General features: G+C 39.3%; 1 protein-coding gene across 1 annotated transcript in view; it reads left to right on the forward strand.

Moving 5' to 3' along the window:
* Positions 1-19,497, forward strand: part of FRMD3 (FERM domain containing 3) — an 83,014-nt gene that overhangs the window by 24,966 nt on the left and 38,551 nt on the right. Inside the window, exons 4-6 of the mRNA XM_009890497.1 lie at positions 5,379-5,457; positions 15,432-15,529; positions 16,708-16,831. Of these exons, the coding sequence (XP_009888799.1) occupies positions 5,379-5,457; positions 15,432-15,529; positions 16,708-16,831 (301 nt within the window). The remainder of the gene's footprint in view (positions 1-5,378; positions 5,458-15,431; positions 15,530-16,707; positions 16,832-19,497) is intronic.

Here is a 19,497-nt window from a genome sequence, read left to right on the forward strand (position 1 = left end):
CTGCCAGTCTCATTTGTACTTGTTGAAGCCAGTTGGTGGCCAATGGTCAGTAGCTGTGAGCACCGTGTTTCCAACAATGTGTTGAAAAACTCTCTGGAAGGTTGCCTGAGGCAGCTGCATCTTCGTAGGACTAGATAACGGCATTTAAAACCAGTTTTTTGTTTCTTTTGCATGTTTTTGTGTACACTGTTATTCTCTCCCAGATGTTGACAGTAAAGTTCCTCTGCATTTGGCCATCTTACATTTTTTTACTTATTTTCTGCCTAGGAATGTCTTGGTGTAAATCCTACTGGTCACATCAGCACTAATGTTTAAGTAAAGAGCAGCGTTTTCCCATGCAGTTTCCCTCTCTCTGTTTGCATTAATTTTAAAGGTTATTCTGTATAATAATAAGTATGCAGTTATCCTGTAACCAGCTTTGCTGGGAAATACCCAACTATATGGGTTTTATTCTTGAAGACAGTGGAACAGAATCAATTCTGTTGCTCAGATGTGCAGGAGTTCAAAATTTGCAGGTCTGTGCCTTGCTGCCTTGCATCTCAGTTGATCTGAGAAAATAATGCAAAAAGGATGTTCTCCCGTGTCAGGCCATTGGAATTTGTTATGTTAATTTCCTTAATCTCTAATGCTGTCATAAAATGTGAACGGAGATGGAATGAAATAGGGGAAACAAGAATCCAGATGTCGAGATGGGCTGTGGAAAACTTTCTAAAGATTCTTAAATCTCAACAAACCTGTCACCAGTTTTCGTGTCTCAGTGCAAATCTGAAAAAGAGTTTAATCAAATATGAGGTTCATAAATCCATGCGCAGTGAAAACAGGAAGTTTTCTGTGATTCTTCAAGCACGAATCCAAATGCTGTGTATTCTTTACCTATGATCCTCATGTAGATTTAGTAACCCGCTGTAAAGTGGTACTACAACTAGTTCATGAAAATCCACCTTGCCTTGTGTTGTCCCATAACTAATTGAGTGCGATGAGGAATACCCCATAATTTGAGGTTTATAATAGCTCAGGTATCTCTTATGCATAAAATAAAAGCACTGAGTAGTGTTCTGTCTGTCTTAAACACACTCAGCAAGTGGTATGGATAAACAGCTGATTCATTTCTTAAGGGAGGAGGTGTATGGAAACAACAGCATATGTCTTAGGGTTCCCCAGAGGTCCTTCTGCAGCATCAGTGAACATGAAGACTCTTTGAGTGCAATGTGTTTGGGTTGTTGTTTTTTTGGTTGGTTGTTTTTTTTTTTTTTCAAATGACCACTAACTTTTGTTAGGTTAGTGTAGTTCAGAGGATAAGTAGCATCAAGGAGAGATGCAGGAAGTTTTCTGCAGTGTTGCATTCTCAGGGCTATGAAGATAATTTAAACATCTGGTTCTGGCTTTCAATATCACTCTGTACTCTGTTTTTAATCAAAAAAGCCAACACTCCCGTACAGCTCATTACAGAAGTTAGTATTTGTGCTGGGTGAAAAGCAGGTTGTTAAACAGGAAACCTTCCCAAAAGTGGCAGCTGAGAAACTTCCATCCTTCTCCATCTTTAATTCACACTTCTAAAACTTCAATCAAGTTTTTCACCAGCTTTTAAAAATTTTTTTTTCTCTTACATAATTATTTTTTTCTTATTGTTTCAGATTGTCTCCTTATGAAGAAAATGGTAATATGAATTTGTAGTTTTCCTCAGGCTTGTCATTCCCTATAAGCTCTTCATCTACACAGAAGACAAATGATTCAGTGGGCTTTGCTTAAAAGTGAATTCATGTGAGATGTGGTCCCTTACACATTGGTATCTGTGTCAAGGGGTGCAGCTCCCATACCCCTCTTTGTTCTGGTCAGGGTGTTACAGGTTTGTTTTTTATCTAGGAGATCCTTACTATTTCATGTATGTTGCATAGTTTGTCTTAGTTAAATGCAACTGAAATTAACCTTGAAAACATACAATCAGTTGCCTGGAAACCTTCCACGCTGTGTGTGTAGTTCCTTCAGGAGGGTCTAGATCATGCCTGGTTTCAGCATTTGATGTCATTTAAATGGTTTTATTTGTTCTTTTGCCTTCATCTCTTATGTGCTGTTACCACATGAACTGGAAAATTAATAGCCCTGTTGCAATGGAGTTTGCAGTCAGTACTATTTTCCATGCTAAAATCCTTTGAAATTATTGTAATTGTGAATCTTTTTCAGTGCGAAAGCAAAGCCTGTGATGGTAGGAAATTCTGACAAAGCCTTGGGCATTTCACTGTACCAGCTGCTCCTTATCTGACAGATAAAGGACCACTCTGAAAGAAAAGGCTTATAGCTATTATAAAACTGATTATATTCAGGCTAGTTTTGTGTTGAAATGTTCTTCTGCAAATTGAGTTCTGTTTTGGGAAGGTTTGTTGTTAATGTTTCAGCTTTAATGTGTGAATAAGTGGTAGAAAATAATTTTGCTTTCAAGGAATTGAGGAATTTTCTGGTTTGACAGTCTCATCTCTTGAGCTGATACAATTTGCTGCCTGTCTTGCTTTCCACTAAAAGAATATAGTGAATGAGAGAATATGAGGTTCTCATGTGTGTTTCTCCAGTGCTGTAAAATCTGTAAGATAAAGGCCTTACTAAATGTTTACACATCATAAAATGTGGTTTTGGAGGAACATTAGGCTTATGATCCATTTTAAAATGAAGATGGAGAGGAAAGCAGGTAACTGCGGGGGTTCCCTCCTTCCTCTTTCAAGTGTTCATTATTTGTGGCTGGTTTTCTAACTGGGAAAAAGGAAGAGAAAAAGAGGATCCTGTTTCCTTTTGTAATTGCAGGGTACCTTCTATATCTCATCTCCAGAGATTAATTGGATGGAGGCGATCATATTCGTTTGAACATTTCAAATTGCAGGTCAGGATTTGTGCCATTCTTGGAGGTGTTGCTGAGACAGGACCTGTGTTTAGCAGGCTGCAGCAGCCTTGTTTCATATTGCTTGCTGCCCTGCTGAGAAGGAATGTTGTTACAGAAGCTTGAGTCTAGGAAAAGATTTGCAAAGTAGGCTTCAACCTGCCTTGTCAAATCTCCTGCGCATTCTCTGCATTGGTGTATACTTCTGTCATGTTCTGTCCTTCTGCTACAAGGAAAACATTTCCTATTATAACCTTGGCTATTAACTGAATGTGGGCTGTTTTTTGGTGCGGTGTATGCCATCCTTTCCTCACTATAATACTCTTCACATGTGGGGCAACTGTTGCTTTCCTGTGGTTGCCACGTACTGCCAGAGTGTGGCTCTTCTACTGTAACTTTTACATATTTTTTTCTTTCTTTCTTTTTACCACAGCCAAAGTTTCAGTCATCAACATCCAAAAATTTGGGTAAAGTTCCATACTATTTTAGGGTCTTGCAGTAGGCTGGTACTACCTAGGGCCCTGCGGAGCCATGCTCTAGCTTTTCTTATTTCTCCATCACTATTTCAAACACAAACTGCTTCCACATCTGCCAGGACATTTGAAAGTCCTATTTTGCTGAGGAAGAGCTCTTGCTCATTTAATTCAGATTGGGTCTTCTGTCTCGTTTTGTGAGGGGAACTGTATTCTGAAAGTGCAAGTTTTTCTCCCTTGTATAGTTTTAAGAAGGCTATTGAGTCATAACTGTTTAAGATGACTTATGTTATCTTTTGCTTTGTCCAGGCAATGTGACTCCTTAGTGCATTGCTGGATGGCTGTTTTCCTTTCTGGGACACTGAATTCAGTTTACCTTCTAGTTTGCCATTACAGGGCAGGGAGGACATAACAGTGTCCCCTGTTTTCCAGCCTGTTTCCAGTCACTGTAAGACAATGCTGCAGTCACATCCAAGAAGCCGAAGCCCACAGAAAGCAGTCTGAGTGTTTCTCTTGTCTTCAGAGGGCTTGTCCAGATTTGATAAGACTGAATGTTCAGACCATCCCTACAGAACACTTCAGGCTTGTTTTTCGTTCTCCATTTCCTCTTGTTTGTTTCTATTTGATACTGTTTCCTTGCTTTCTTTTTTTTTCTGTATTTTTCATGTCTCCATCCCCATCTCTTCTGACATTCCTCCTTGTGTCTTGAATGAGTAGTTATTTAAACAAGTGAAAAAATGTGAAATCAAAAGTTTTTGTTGAGGCTGACTGTACTTAAAAACGTGCAACATGAGGTCTTGAGAGGGGAAAATATTCCTTCAATTTCAAAAGCAGTTGAACCCTCCAAAAGATACCAACCATAACAAAAGATGTAATGCATTTTTATTTTGTGTTGCTTTTGTACATCACATGGAACTATGTGATATCCAGAGATGTGTTTCTGGAAAACTGCAGCATAAATGTAAATACTTCAGTCAAAAGTAGCTTCAAGAATGTCATGATTATTGAACTGATTTCCACATGCAGTTTATACAAGCCAGTGAACTAGTAAGCTTGAGGAGATGGTACAGTAAAATGTTCTGGTAACTTAGTGATTAGTGTTACAGATTGCAGTGACTAAAATGTAATTCTCTGTTTCACCTGTTCTCTTCCTCCATTTTCTGTGTAATTCTCTTTGCCCCTTTCTTCTGCCTTCCCTTCTTTTCCTCCTTTAAAATTACCATCTCTTCAAGATCTAGGAAGGTTAGATTGATCTTGGTGTGCATTGAGTATACATTAAGACTATGGGGCTTTTAAAACTAGCTAGAATATTATAGATCTGCACTTTACTATGAATTAAAAAAAATAGTTAATGAATTAATAAAGCTGTGTTCATTAATGTAAAACCAAGAGGCACTGATTGCAGAATTGAAATCATACCTGTCATTGTGATTTTCTCTCTTTTCATTTCTTTTCTTTCTTTTTCTTCCTTTTCTTTTTTCTTTTTTCTTTTCTTCCTTTTCTTTCTTTCTCTCTTTCTTTTCTCTCTTTCTTTGTCTTCCCTCCTTCCTTCCCTCCTTTCTTCCTTTCCTCCTTTCCTCATTTCTTTAGCTTCATTAACCAAATTTAATTAATGGTTTCTTCCATTTTTATAGTCTAAGCATTATCATTATCATGAATAACAAATATACATAACACCTTTGTATCTTATTGTGACAAGATGCAATTGCTTCCTGATTATCGATTGCCAAAAAAAAAAAAAAAAAGAGCAGCTGAAATGTGTTCTGTACAATAAGTCTTGTGAGGTGCAAAACCATTTATACATTGATTTCCACAGGTTACCTGTATTTTGCATGTGTTTTGGCCTTCTCTGTCATGTGTTCTGTTCTTTTCGTGTGTATATATAACATTAATTGGTTTTGTTTGAATCCCTGCCTGATACTTCAGAGCTAACCATCACACAGACTACTTTGTAAGACTCTTGGAAGCCACTCCTTCAGAGTTGCTCAGACAATGTTTGTGTGCTACTGTTCTCATGCTTTTTCTTTATCGTGTTTCAGCTCATCCACCATATACCATGTGCTTTAGAGTGAAATTCTACCCACATGAACCCTTGAAGATTAAAGAAGAGCTCACCAGGTACTTTTTGTTTGTTTGTTTGTCTGTGCATTTAATGTACGTTGTTAACAAGTTCAAAATAAAACACTTTGTTACGAAGGGTAAAATACTAGAGTAGACAGACATTTGCACTACTGAGAGCTTTTTTATTTATTGTGATACCTATGGATTTCCGTATAACATACAGAGAAGTAGTGATGCTTTCAATAACTTTCAGAGAGTCAATGGTCAAATGACTGGGCAAAGATTATCCTGACTCTTCCCTTGGCAAGGGTTGTGGTCTTGAGTAAGTTCCTTTTGTGTCTTAGTTTTTCCTTTTTGTGTAAAATAATCTGTGAAGTTTAATTCAGTAACTCTTTCAACAGGAACGTGAATAGCCTCCTTTTCTCTTGTGCATGTGTCTTTAGGACCACAAACAGGATAGTATTTTTAAAGTACTGATAGACTATTAGCAAACTGACGTAGAGGTGCAGTATATTTATATTTTTAAAGTACAGCTGCTCTGGAGGATAAGAAGTCTTGTTGCTTACACTGGAATTTTGCAGCCTTTGCTGTGAAAACACACCTGCGCAATGATCAGCCATGCTTAACAAATGGGAGTTTTGTCCTTCCAACTAGCTGTTGTGAATATTCTGTTGCTCCGGGTATTTTTCCAGACATGTACCCGGAGGAAAAGATGTAGGAGAGTAACCGCTAAACCTCTGCACCAGCTGCCCAGGACTGTGTGTATGCCTTACCGTGCTGTTAGTCAGCAGGTCACACCGCTGACTGGTAGTGGCACGTTGCAGAAGCACGGAGCGCCTGAGCACTTGTTGCCTTGCGTTCCTCACTGGTGCTTTCCCCAAGCCCTGCAAATTCTTGTGCTCAGGAGTCACTTCATGAATGGGAGTGATCCCGTTGTCCCTGGTCTCATACTGAAAGTTCCAGGAACAGCTCGTGTTCTGCTGAGTGGTAAGTTTATAGTTTGTATAGAGCAGCTGGAACGTGCAGTTCATATTATAGCTGTTTGTCTTGGGTGATACAGTAAAACTGTTAGCTGAGTGAACAGGTTGTAAACCAGGAAGTCCGGGGGTTTTCATTATTTGTTAGTGTTTGTCCTCAGATGAACATTTTACTTTTTATAAGCCAGAGTATTAACTTCATACAGACCTTCCTCATTCAACGGCCTTAATTAATTGATTTTTTTTTTCCCCCTTTTAACTACTTGGACACCCTCCCAGGAGAAGTTTTATCGAAATGCAAAGCACCTAGATGTAGCTCGCTGAAGTGTATTGTGCTGTCACTATGTTTTAGGCTTTTTTGGCACATCTCTAATTAATTTTTAAAGTCAAGCTGCTGTATGAAAAATGTTTTATGGTCTTTTGTTAAAAATAATACGGTTAAGACCTTAAAAGGGAGAAATAATTTCTCTTTTCATATGTCCACCTTGTGCACCTGATACTTTTTTGTATCTGATTGATTGGCTTTATAGTTTCCTGATGTTGCTATTTGGGGAGCTTTGCTTTGTCTCTGCCTAGGTCTTTTACACAATAACAAAGTATAGGAAATGCTGAAATGAGCAAGTGAAGTGTAGTCGTGTAAGTCACCTCTGAGAGTTTGCTTTGTTGTCTAAAGCAGAGGGTCAGATGCAAAGTGGTGCTGTAAATTGGCTTGAGTTAATTTTTTTCCTGAATTGCAATGAGTGGTGAAATTGAAGAAGGAAAGAATCCAGTAGTATTTGACAGAGGCCACTCATGAAACTTCGACAGTTGGCTTTTAGGTAGATTTTTTTTTAGCTCTGCTCTGTTCACAGGACAATCACATTTTTTGCAGTGTGTGCTTAAGATGATTTGAAAATAAATTAATAATATGGTCACCTTTTGACTTAAAAGCCATCTGTACTTCATAGCTGTATAGAGAGTCAGCTGAGTCAGAGTAATAGTGTTTTGCATTTCTGCATTTCTCCGTGTCTAAGCGTGTCGCAGGGATGGTCTCTTCTCCAGCTGGATAGAAATCTGATGGTTATCTGTAGTCCCCATTTAGATAATGAAATTAAGATACAGTAAGACTCATCCTGTCACATTGTTGTACTACTCTTTGGTTCAGAATATTAATTAACCCTGTCTAAATCCCCCATGTGGATTATTGTTAATGCAGTCTTTGTAAAAGCTTTATGGGACTAAATCTTTAATGAAGTACTGTAGAGACATCAAAGAGATGTACAGATGTTAAAAAGACCTGTTTTTCCTGCTTTTCTGTTGCAATATCTGATGTTAAAAAATTATTCAGTATGTGAAACTGTGTGTGCATGGTGTAAATTATTGGATTTCTGTGAAAATAGTGTAACATGGATAGAAATACTAGTCAGGATTTAGACATCACTTGCAGGAAGAAAACTGAGTATTTGTCACCTCAGATTACTGCTGCTTCATTTCTGTCCTACCTTTGATAGGCTGGGCTGCACTGTAATCCGCTAGTTAGTCTGTGGTTTTACAGGTGCAACTATTTTCAGGAAACTAAGATGGAGAATGACCTAGCTGAAGTCATCCCTCTCTCTATGGTATTACAGAAGAAAACCCTGTAAGAGCCTGAAAATGTGCACACTGTGTGTTCAGAGGCCAGGAGTGCCTTGGGCAAAGGATCAAGCCACGCACTTGCCTGTCACTGCATTTCGTTCCACTGCTAAGGACATCTGTGAATATCGTCAGTCACATCGTACCATTCCACCCGCTTACTTTCATCTTCCCTTGTTTTAATTAACGATCACTTCCACAGCTATGCTTTTGAAATAAAATCAGTGCCTGCCTCTGGATGTTAAGGCACTTTGAGATGTTATTGCTAAATAAGGAATTCCGAATTCAGGACAAAATTCCTTCCTCTCGCTGCAGAAGTAGGGTCTGTGTGGTCCTTGGTCGCAGTTTTCTCTTGAGTCCGATGGTGTCAGGATTGCAATTCACAAGTTAACTTCAGTGGCCATGGGGATTGTCACCTTGAGCTCTCTTGTTTCTGTAATAGCAGACTACTTGAAACCCCACTTGTCAGCAAAGTCCAAATCTTAAGGCACTTCAATGCTTAACCTGTTTAACTCATCTCCTTAACTTGTGTCAACATGGATTCAGAAGATCTGTCCTTATTTTTCAAAATACTGCTTCCTCAGCAGAGCAGGGAGGCCGTACATGTTTGAAATGTGTTTGAGAAAGACTAAAGACACACTTTTTAATAGTTAAACTAATCAGGCATTTTTTCCAATGCCTTTTATAAAAATTGTGAGGAGAATGTGGCAAGGATTTAACTTATTTTCCTTAAATGATTAGGCCTCTGAATTCATTTCAGGTGCACTGGAGGCTCAGCAGATTGCAACAGAAACAGTGAATATGGATTTTTTTAACAGGTTGTGTAACCTTTTAAACAGAGATAAGTGCTCAGCCTTAGTAGAGTAGTGATGCTCCTCTATACTGTGGCCATCTCTGAGGGTTTGACTTCTGCTTCACGTGCAGTAGCTGGAGGATGTCAGGCTCTTCTGAATGGTACATTCAGGCAGCTTTCTAGATCTGACTGTCTAGCACTTAGAGGTGACGTGAAGTCAGAACAGAGTACTTCAGTTTCAGAAAACAGTATTTAACTGGCTTCACGGAGCATGCCTAATGAGAGTAATAACTACTAGTTTTTAATTAGGCGGTACCAACATGACAATCAGGCCCTCACATCTCCCTTGTTCCCTGCCACTCACAGCTGTGAAACATAATTTTGGTTTCTTTTCTTGTTAAATCAGCATCTGCTCTGCAGCCTGTTTTCTGGATGACATTACACAGGAGTGGGGCAGAGGCCTTGAGGACATACTTTTTCAGTATTACTGCTAACTTCCTTTTCTCCTGGTTTTCCTTTTTTTTTTTGTCTTTTTGGTGCATCCCAGTTGTTTTTCCATAGATCATGACAGACTTGATGGTGAGAGGGGTTTTTCTTTAGTTATGTGCACCGAACCGCATGCAGAAAAAAGGATATTTCAGAGTTCGTTGTGATGGTCAAGATTATTCTGCTGGCATGACATGCTAAGATACAAAATTGCCACGAAGGAAGTTGTAATTGCAGAGGTCTCTCAACCCGCAGTACACGCAGCATCCCACTACGCTCTCTGAAAAGCACAGGTATTTTTGCTCTGTGCTTCACTTCACTGTTCTTTGATCACAGGTCAGAGCCCTGGAAGTGTCCATAGCTGGCAAAGCCTGAGATGCTGTGCGTGAACAGAATGGGAACAGTCAAGGGAGTGTGTACAGATGGATCCAAAGAACAGTCCACTTGGACACTGATTTTTACTATGTTACTTCTTTTCAGTGTTCTTGTTTAGGTAATAAATAAGTCAGTGTTTGTTCTTTCTTATGTAATAAAGCAGCCCAAGGCCTCGTGCCTTCTTATCTCCAAATCCCTACATTATGCTGTGTATGTATAATTAAAATGAGAGAATACAAAGTCATTTGAGGTCCCAAAGGAATGATCTAAAATGCTACAGATAATACTGTATCAGCAGTAATCCATGATTATTGTAGAAAAAAACAGACCTAGAAGAGGGCATGGGTGAGTAGCTGGTGGAATTAACCAAAGATGGATTATTTCAACTAGCTTTCATCATGCCCTTTTTTCCTAATCCATATTTCCTAATCCAGGAAGTAGTTCTTCAATCAGTAGGCTGTCATAAAACTGTGTAGTGAGTACTTTCATACAAGAAAAGCAGATAAAATATGTTTAACTGGAAGTCATATAAAATGACAAAGACATGGGCTATGTAGGCGTGGCAAATTCAAGAGCCCTGAGTGAACCTGCTTGGGCGAGGAAGAGCAATACAGCTGCAGGCATGCAACGCTTGACCAGCCCTGTCTCAAACAGCTGTACTTTATATTGCCATGTATTAGCAGAGCCTAGCGCTTTTCCCTCCAAAACTGGGGGGCCAGCTGAGGCTGATACTGCTCCAGCCGGTTGTTAATGCTTGAATATCATGCCATTTATCTGCAAATTGAAAAGTATTGCAATACGTTCATCCTGTCCTGCTTTTCTTAAGATGTGCAATGGTAGCTGTGTTTCGATGCCTCTGCAAGTCCACTTGTCTGGTTTGGCTTTCTTGAGGTCATGTTGACAGTTGGCAAGTGAGTTTATAGTTCTAATAGTATTGGACTCACAAACAGATTGAATAGGATAGGTCTTAAAAATGAGTGAGAGTCCTTAGTAAGAGCTTTTGGTGCTGGCAGGCTTGCAGATTGCATTTGGGGCGGTGAAAAAAATTATCCAGAATAGTCCTGAATGTTTTGATGGAGCTTATGCCTGTGGGAGAAGGAGATCTTACACATTGAGATATCTTCTTGTGGTCCTGTGTTTGAATGAAGATTCTGTTTTGCAGTCATGATGACTATACCCCTAGTTCCTAGTTCCTCTGCTAGAATTTGGCTTATGACTGATTAGGTGGATTGAAAGGGCAACTGCTGTCCTAACAACACTGCGGCATGTTTATTGCCATGTATATCTGTTTTACAAATGCTGTGATGGGTTTAACCCACGCCAGTGTGAATAAAACTTTTGTATTGTTCCAGAAAAACAAGAAAACAAATAGATGATCTCACCCAAATTCATTAAATGGTTCATATAATTATTGTGTTAGGTATTTTAACAGTTCCATTCCTGCCTGTTCATTTTAGCATTGTTTTCTGGATCTGTTGCTCATGAATTTGTCTAATCATTCTTTTATTTTGGATGTAGTAATACTGTTCACAGCCTCCTGAGGCAGTTAGTTCACTGCCTGCTGGGAAAGGTTCTTTCTTTCGTCTGCCTTAAGCGATTTCCTGATTTCCCCATCTCTAGTATTGCAGGATTCACTGAATAGCAGTACTGTGTTTGCCTTTCCCACTGCCCTCAAGATCTCATAAGACTTGGTCTTATTCCCCCTCATCACCGTCTCTCCTTGTAAGGGAGGCTCTGCACTCTCACTCTAGTTGGTCTCCTCTGTCAAGCTCAACTATGTCCTACTTGGGATGCAGAGGCTAGAGTTAGGTACAACATTCAAGATGTGGTTACACCAGGGCTTTAAATAGCGGCAAAGTGGCCCTCTGTCTTGTTCACAATATCTGTCCTGATGATGCTAAATCTTTTATTGGCTTTTTTGGCTGCTGCTGCACCCTGAGTTGATGATTTCAGAGACTTGTCTGTAATGCCTCCAAGATCTATCTGTCAACTCTGTGTTTTATCAATAGCTAACAGAGTGGTGGCTTTTCTTTAGCTTATAAGATATCAAAATACTTCTCAAATATTAGTAAGTAGACCAGCAATATGTTTTTAGAGAATATAATTATTATCTCTGTTAGACTTGTTGTCTAGGTGGCACTGTAAAGCACAGAAAAGATGTTCTCTTAGTTGTGATATTACATACTAATGTGTAGTAGTGTTTGGGTTAGATTCACAGACTTTGGCAGCAAACTAGTGCTCCCGCAGTGCACTTGGTGTTACCTACTGTAGAAGACAGAGTGCAAAGTCAGTGTCCAGAATAATATACATAAAGAACTCATAAATTCTGCTGGGGGAGGAGGGCAACCAATGGAGGCATATTGTAAACACGGGCATTTGTCCTCTGCTGCTCTGCACCTGAGTATGCTCAGCAGCACAGGAAGGAGCAGTGCAGTCAAAGATAGACACCGTGCTGAGATAACAATTTTCAAAACACTGCTGGATATCTCGAGGTGACCGTGTCTGTCAGCTGGAAAGGGTTTGACAACACTGGGAGAAATGCTTGTTACTGGAATAAAATGAGTGAAGTGACTTGAACACAAGAAAAAAAACGCTACGTAGACAAACCACAAAGTTTGGCTGTGGGAAAGCTTGCTTGCCTCGTTGAACATCTTAAAATAGGTAAATAAATTGACTGTTAAGCAGTTAGCAACATAGTCTCTGGGGGTCATGAAGCCTGCTTGAAAACAAGAATAGATATTGCTGACCCTTCATCTGCAGTTGCGGGAAGGGCTTGGCTAACCTGGAGTTGAGTCATCTGTATTGCAAACAGATAATAGATGGAAATGAGGTTATTCCAGTGATAGGCATTTGAGTGTAGGCGCTGAAGCATACATTTACTAGCTTGCTGGTAAGCCCGAGTCCTTAGGGCTGTAAATCAGACATATAAAGTTGTACCAGGGCTTGGAAAAAAAACAGCTGTGGTGGAAGGACACGAGAAGCAGCAAAATCAGATGTGATTTTGGAAGTTATTTCCATAAGTGTAGGCAATTTTAAGTACATGCATAAACTTTACTGAATTCAGGAACCAGATATGCATTCGTAGGTCTTTGCTGACCTGGGACATGAATTACATTATCAGGATTATAGGAAGTGTCTGACGTTGAGCCAACCTTTGGCAAAGCTTGCAACGTTGGCTTTCAGTCCGAGGAGCATATATCTCCTTCATTGGAAAGAACTCCTTAAATGTCTTAGTCTTGTTCCAGATTGCCCTTCTTGCTTTGAAGATGAACAGTATCCCATGCAGCTTGCTGTGTAGGTGGTCTCCGAAAAACACATCCAAACTCTCTGGTTCTGCTTTGCATGGATATTCCCCTGCCCTTCTTGTAAGTGCAAGTGCTTCCCTTGTGTACCAGCCAACAATTTCTCCAATCTTCACTGTGAACTGTGCTCTGTGCCTCTTTTCCCCTCTTGAATGCTGCCTTCTGCCTTGTAGATTTCTTTTTCTTCTTTGCCTTAGAAATTTAATAGTTCTTTGAACCATTTGATTAAGGATTTCAATGGTCAAGTGCATGCCACAGCTCAGTAACACAGAACCTGAGTGATAGAAAAAGTAAACTTCAGTATTTTTATTTACAAAATTATTAGTGTAATAGAGAGGTATGTGAATAATTTAAGAGACACCCCTTGCTCCCCCCAAACAGCCAAGGAAACACTGCATCAAGAAACCCCCTTTCATATAAGGAAGAAAAAACTTCTTCCTCAGACTAGCAAGTGCTAGGGGTTGTATATTGTAAAGTACAGACAAATGAATAACATTGATGGCCCACGTTTGTGACGTTAGCTAGCCTACACGATGGCTTGTGGTCAGCTCTGTCATCACAGGATGACCACTGGGAAGAAATCAGCTCTGAGGCACTGATGTGCTTTTCCCTAAAATTGTATCTTAGGGGCTGTGTTGGTTAGATATGCGCTGCTTACTCTTATTTATTTTCTGTTAACATACCTCTCAGCAAAAATTGAATATGTATTTGTGTTTTCCCAGTTGTTACAGAGAAGAAATTGTCCCTGGTATGTTAGGGAGACAAGACAATGAAAACTGTGTTATTCTGAAGTTATGGAAAAATTATAATGGCAATTTTCTGCAATTTTTGAATTCTGATGTTTTGGGGTTTTTTTTATTCTGAACAACTTGCAGAGCCAGTGATTTAGCTGGAGGGAATGCATAGGAATACATTTTTTTATTAGCTTCGGGTATTGACAATTTAGGTTAAAAGAGTATATATTATTTTTTATTGTAACGAAGCTAACTTTGGGTTTTTGGTTTGGTTTTTTTTTGTTTGTTTGGTTTGTTTGTTTGTTTTTTTACAAATGGTGGTAGTTTAGTATTGCAAACAGGCTTAACCAAGAAACTAGTGTAATACCTATCTTTATTACTGTTTGATTTTTTTTCTGGGGAACTACCTGTGCTGTAGCACTACCAAATTATGGAAGTGAATTAGTGAGCTGTTACTGGACACTGATCACAGGAAAAAAAAAAAGGGGGGGGAGAGGGTTGCAAAATAAATAAAAAAAAAGGCCTTGAAGTGCAAAGTTCCCGGAAACTTTTAATACTGTAGCATAGTGAAGGGATATGTTCACAATGGGAACAAATTGCTTTGCTCTGTGATAACTGTCTCATCTTTATGTAGCATTTAGTAACAGTCCAAGGAAAGGAGGAAAATTTCTTTTGCCCTTTAGATAATACTTACAGTCTTGCTCAAATCTAGAACTCCCTGTAAGCTTCAGATAAGCTACTTGGTGCACGAGTTCGTGGTACACACAGAACCAAGTAACTTGGGCAAAATATGTCTGATATCTTATTCATAAAGCACATTTTCGTCGGCTACACTGTAGCTCAAAGTTGGAGAGGACTGGCAGCACCAAGTGATGTCCTGAAGGTCTGCAGAAGCCAGTGAGTTTGAGCTGATAGCACCCTCTAGACAGTTGACGTTATCTGGCTAAAGCCATGCTTAAATGGTTTATTTTCCCAGAGCGGTGAAGCTGCTGAATGGTGCAGCTAAAAACCAGCTGGGTGGCTGGGAAAGTGAGTCAGTGGGCTGTGAGTCGGTCCGTCCCTGGGAGGCTGCTCTCCGGGGGAGAAAGAGAAGGCAAAAGAGAAAGCGATGGCTGTGCCTCTTCTCTTGCTATAAGAAACAACGCTCCTCCATGGTAGGAGGTGGAGGGCAGGTGGAAAGAGCCTTTTGTTTCCTTCTCCGCAGTTCTTCTAGAGGAAGAACAGCTCTGAGAGGAACGGGAGAGGTTCCTCCCAGGCAGGTCCCCTGTGACCGCTGTCCCCTTGGCACTCAGGGAGTCGCTTCCACCTCAAAACTTTAAAACTTAATAAAGACAAGGAAAGAAATCCTCTTCACTGTGGTCAATGGGCTATTTTGTCTACAGCGACAGAGAGGTTTCGTTGTGTAAACCTGTATTTAATGAGAGGGGGTGTGCTCAAACCAACTTATATTACTGTAAATTTATCTCACGTCACTAATGAGCATTTTAACAGCTGTACATTTTAAATAAAGTACTCCCTATGCTATCTTTTAATGGCTTTTTGTTACTTCTACTGTCATTATTTCATTGTTATTGAGAAAAATCTCTTGTCTTGCATCTAGGTTTTCCTGTGGTTGCACTTTACCTCTTTTTCCTGCCATTTAATGTAGCAAGAAAGAGAACCAGAATAGCTGCACAACCGGTTTCACACTGATAAGTTAAATCTGTTATAAAAAGATGCCACATAATTTCCTAATTTTTTAATTATATTTCAGATACCTCTTATATCTACAAATAAAAAGGGACATTTTCCATGGCCGTTTGCTGTGTTCTTTTTCTGATGCTGCCTACCTGGGTGCCTGTATTGTCCAAGGTAAGTACAAGCAGCAGGCTTTTTAAAATACTTAACTCATAGGTGTGTGTGGTAGAAAGAGAAACTCAAAACCGTTATGGGAATATAGCTACCAATAATGTATATTTTTTTCAGTGGTACTGTTTCTCTGCATTGACATGCACTGCAAAGTGTTTTAATTAATTCAGCCATTTAGTCAACTGAAACCAAACTGGAACTTAAATTCTAAAACAACAGGTTGTCTTAGCATTTAAGTGAAGAAGTATGGCATCAATGTTAGATTCCAGTTATAAACAAAGCAAAATTCTGTTCTGGATCCTGAATGTAAATGTAGCCTATTCCGTTTGAACAAAGCAGGAGAAAGCGTCATTCAGTGCTGTTTCTCGTGGTAAAAAAGACATGTGTGATGATGGAATCACAGACAGAAACAGAAGATGGTGATTCGAGAAGAAAGGTCTTGCTCCCCCCCTTTTTTTTATTCTCCCCCTTTTTCTCCTCATCATTTCCTTAGGACCAAATTGAGGTGTATATGTTGGATTGCACGCAGAGAAATAGTTAGCTAGATGTCTGATTAGGGACTTCATATGTGTGGAAGTCCCCTTCATTCTGCCTTAACATGAATTAAGCTCTTAATGCATTAAAGGCAGCGTATCCAAACCAGTATTAAGTCTATACCTTATTAAAAAATTAAAACCCCAGATGCTGTGTCTGGGTACCTAAGTGATGCATCTTTTAGAAGAGGAGTCAAATACTGTGGGCCACCTTAAATCATGTTACAGCCTGTGTTTTTCTGCTAGAACAGAATTAAATCAGTCCATATCACAGAGGATAAATTAGTGTAAAAAAGAGGAGAATCCGGAGTGCATTGTTGCAGTTCTGCCTGGTACCAGAATGATGGGTACTCCTATGCTTCTGTTTTACAGAGCATGTTTCTGCCACAGGAAACAGTTTAGGAGTGCTAATTACCACTGCAGTTAACAAACCATGAACTTCACTTGAAACTAATTGACTGAAGTGGCAGTTATAAGGATTTTGTTGTTTCAGTTAACTATCAATTCTTTAAAGTAGCATTTCTTGTGAGATCCTTATTGATCATGGAAGTGTCTTGAATTACACTGTACTTATTGATTTTTTTTCCATCTTAACTAATGTTGCAACTGAACTTTTTCTGTTTTGTTTTGTGTTTTGGATCTGTTTAGCTGAGCTTGGTGATTATGATCCTGATGAACACCCAGAGAATTACATCAGCGACTTTAAGATTTTTCCCAAGCAGTCACAAAAGCTCGAGAAGAAAATAGTTGAAATGCATAAAAATGAATTCAGGTAATTTAGAATGCTGTTTGGTAAAGAGATAGCTAAGAAGTACTCTTATCTGTTTCCAAATAGTGTATGTTGACTTAGGAGGGTTTGTTCCTTGGATTTATAATAGATGACCTACCGATACACTGTCTAATATGCTGTATTTGAAAATACAGTTTCAGCTTAGTGGGTTTTCTTTTCCTGTTTCATTAATCATAGCTGATTCCTGCATGTGTGCTGTTAATTTAGACTGCATTTGCTTGAAATGTAGGTCTGGCTAGTGGCAGTGGCTCACATCACGAGTGCTGCTCTGGTTGATTAGTGGAATAACATCTTTCATTTAGGGATCACAGGCCTTTTGCTGTGAAATTTCTGTATGTAGTGTAATTACAAAATTCTTCATAGATACTGACCTGACTGAAACTGTAATTAAGTTATTTTATCGCTAGGTTGTTAACATAGTGGTGAATTACACGGGAATGTATTTAAATAACTTCTTTGGAAGCCTAAGGAGGTGAGATTCAGAACTCTGCGTCCTCTTTTTCTGTCCTAAACTTTTAATAGTGTGATAGAGGGGAGTGGAGAAAGATTAATCAATCTTTTTTGGTTTCAAAGTTGAACGTGTCCCTGAAGTATGGTGTTTCAGGGGAGAAGCAGCAGTGCGTTGTGCAACTACACCCTCTGCAGGGTCATCAGCGAATGACATGCACAGCAGTCGTGACAGTCACTTGCATGATGCCCTCCTCATTTTGCTCAGTCGAGGATAGTCCACAGCTAAGGAGAGGACACGGGTGTGAAGAAAATCAAATGAAAGCAAACGATTAATTGCATGAAGTAGAAGGACAATTTTTATTCAAAGATTACAAGGCTCTTTGCACTTCTTTAAAACCCCTGTGTTTTGTTTTCATATTATGATATGTATAAATGCTTTGCTTAAGTATATGAATACCACTTACACAAAAGTTAAAAGTAGCCTGGGGGGGGGGGGGGACGACACAAAGAAAGTGAAAAAATTCTTTTTACAGGAGTTAAAGCTTAAAACACTTTTTTTCCCCTCCAGAAGCTTATGAAATAGGTTGTTCAACCAAAGTGCAACATTCATGGCAGTATGCTTGCAGGTACTAACGTGTCTGTATACTTTTTTATATATCCCTCAGTGAAACAATGTTTTAAACGGCACAGCTACATCTAGTATTTCTAGAGCAGTCCAGGCTGTACTTTGCACAGACTCATAGAAACAGCCTTTTAAAAAAGAAAACAGAATTTGTCTTACTTTCAGTATTGTTCCATACAGTGGCTGCAGATTTCCAAAGGATAAATTCAACCTTTAAAAACCAAGGTCTTTCATCATTTAAGCCAAGATGCAACTGCAAAGATTTTGATCAATTCAGTTCTTTCAAGAACAGGCTAGTCCTTTATTTAAAGTCAGGAGAAGGGAAGAAAAGGTGGTTGGCCAAAGCTGGTGTTTTTTGTATTTCGTAGCCCTGGAAGAGATGTATTTTTCTGTGTTGTTTTTTTCCCTTGTGCTTAATTCTGCCTATCTATGGGGAATTTAATCTGTTAGTTCCTCTATTATGAATAACCAGGCACATTTTTTAGCTCATTTTTAAACCCCCTTTCCTGTTTGTGTATGTTCCTGACCCTGTGACAGTAAATGTTACAAGGCTTCGCACAGATCCTTCTGGTATTCTCCTAGTCATGGATTCCTCCCATCAATGGCTGCTCAGCATGTGAGGATGTCCCCTGAATTTCTTCAGTAGTCTGGTGAGGGATGCTATTCATTACTGCCTTTTGGAAATCAGATGGTATCAACCCAGCTTTTTTGCCTGAGATCTGTCTATTCCTGCAAAGAATTCCAGGAGGTGTTTGAGGCATAACTATAATTTATAGCAGAACTCTCCTCATATATCCCACTTACATGTATATGTTTCTTCATTCTCTTTCTAGTCTAGATTTTACCAGTTTGTATGTTATGAATGTTAAGCTCAGTGGCTTATAGCTCTTTGCAGCGCTCAGGCACTGTTTTCTTTCTTTTCTGTTTTCTTTTGCTTATGTCTGCATCTGGTGGGCGTTACCTATTTGTCTGGTTACAAAGACAGTTTCAGAGCTGTCTGGATAGCTACTATCTGGCACTTTTCCACTGCAGCTCTGTCTTCCCAAAATTGATCATCCTATTAAATTTTTTACATCAGGCATTCACTAGTCACATAGAAGTTTTACCTTTTTCCGGATATTTAATTCCGTGGATCTCTATTCTAGGAGTACAAATTAATAAAACATATCTGTCATATAATGAACTATGTATAGAGAGATCCAGTGCTAGATGATCAGGTTTCCCTATCTAGCTGAAGAAAGATGATTGAAAAAGCACTGAGCTTGCAGGCTTCTCTCTGGTATTGATCAGCGCATCTGTTTCACTGCATTCAGCAAGTTGAATTTTCTGATTAGACTTAATATTTTGCTGCTCAATGAGTATTTTTAAAAATGCTGCGAAAGGTTCCCCTGGCCTCTTTTTAACAAGATACTTGAGTGACATGGTAGCTGAGAGCTAACGTGTGAGGAATGCAGAAGAGACTAAGAGCCATTTGAATCCAGCTGCCATTCTGCCACCTTCAGAAGAGTTACTTCTGGGTTTCAGCACTGCAGCCGAGTCTGGTTCTTTGTTTTCTTCACACGTGTAAATTAACAGA

This window comes from Charadrius vociferus, unplaced genomic scaffold (assembly GCF_000708025.1).
Source record: "Charadrius vociferus isolate BGI_N301 unplaced genomic scaffold, ASM70802v2 scaffold418, whole genome shotgun sequence".
Lineage (NCBI taxonomy): Eukaryota > Metazoa > Chordata > Aves > Charadriiformes > Charadriidae > Charadrius > Charadrius vociferus.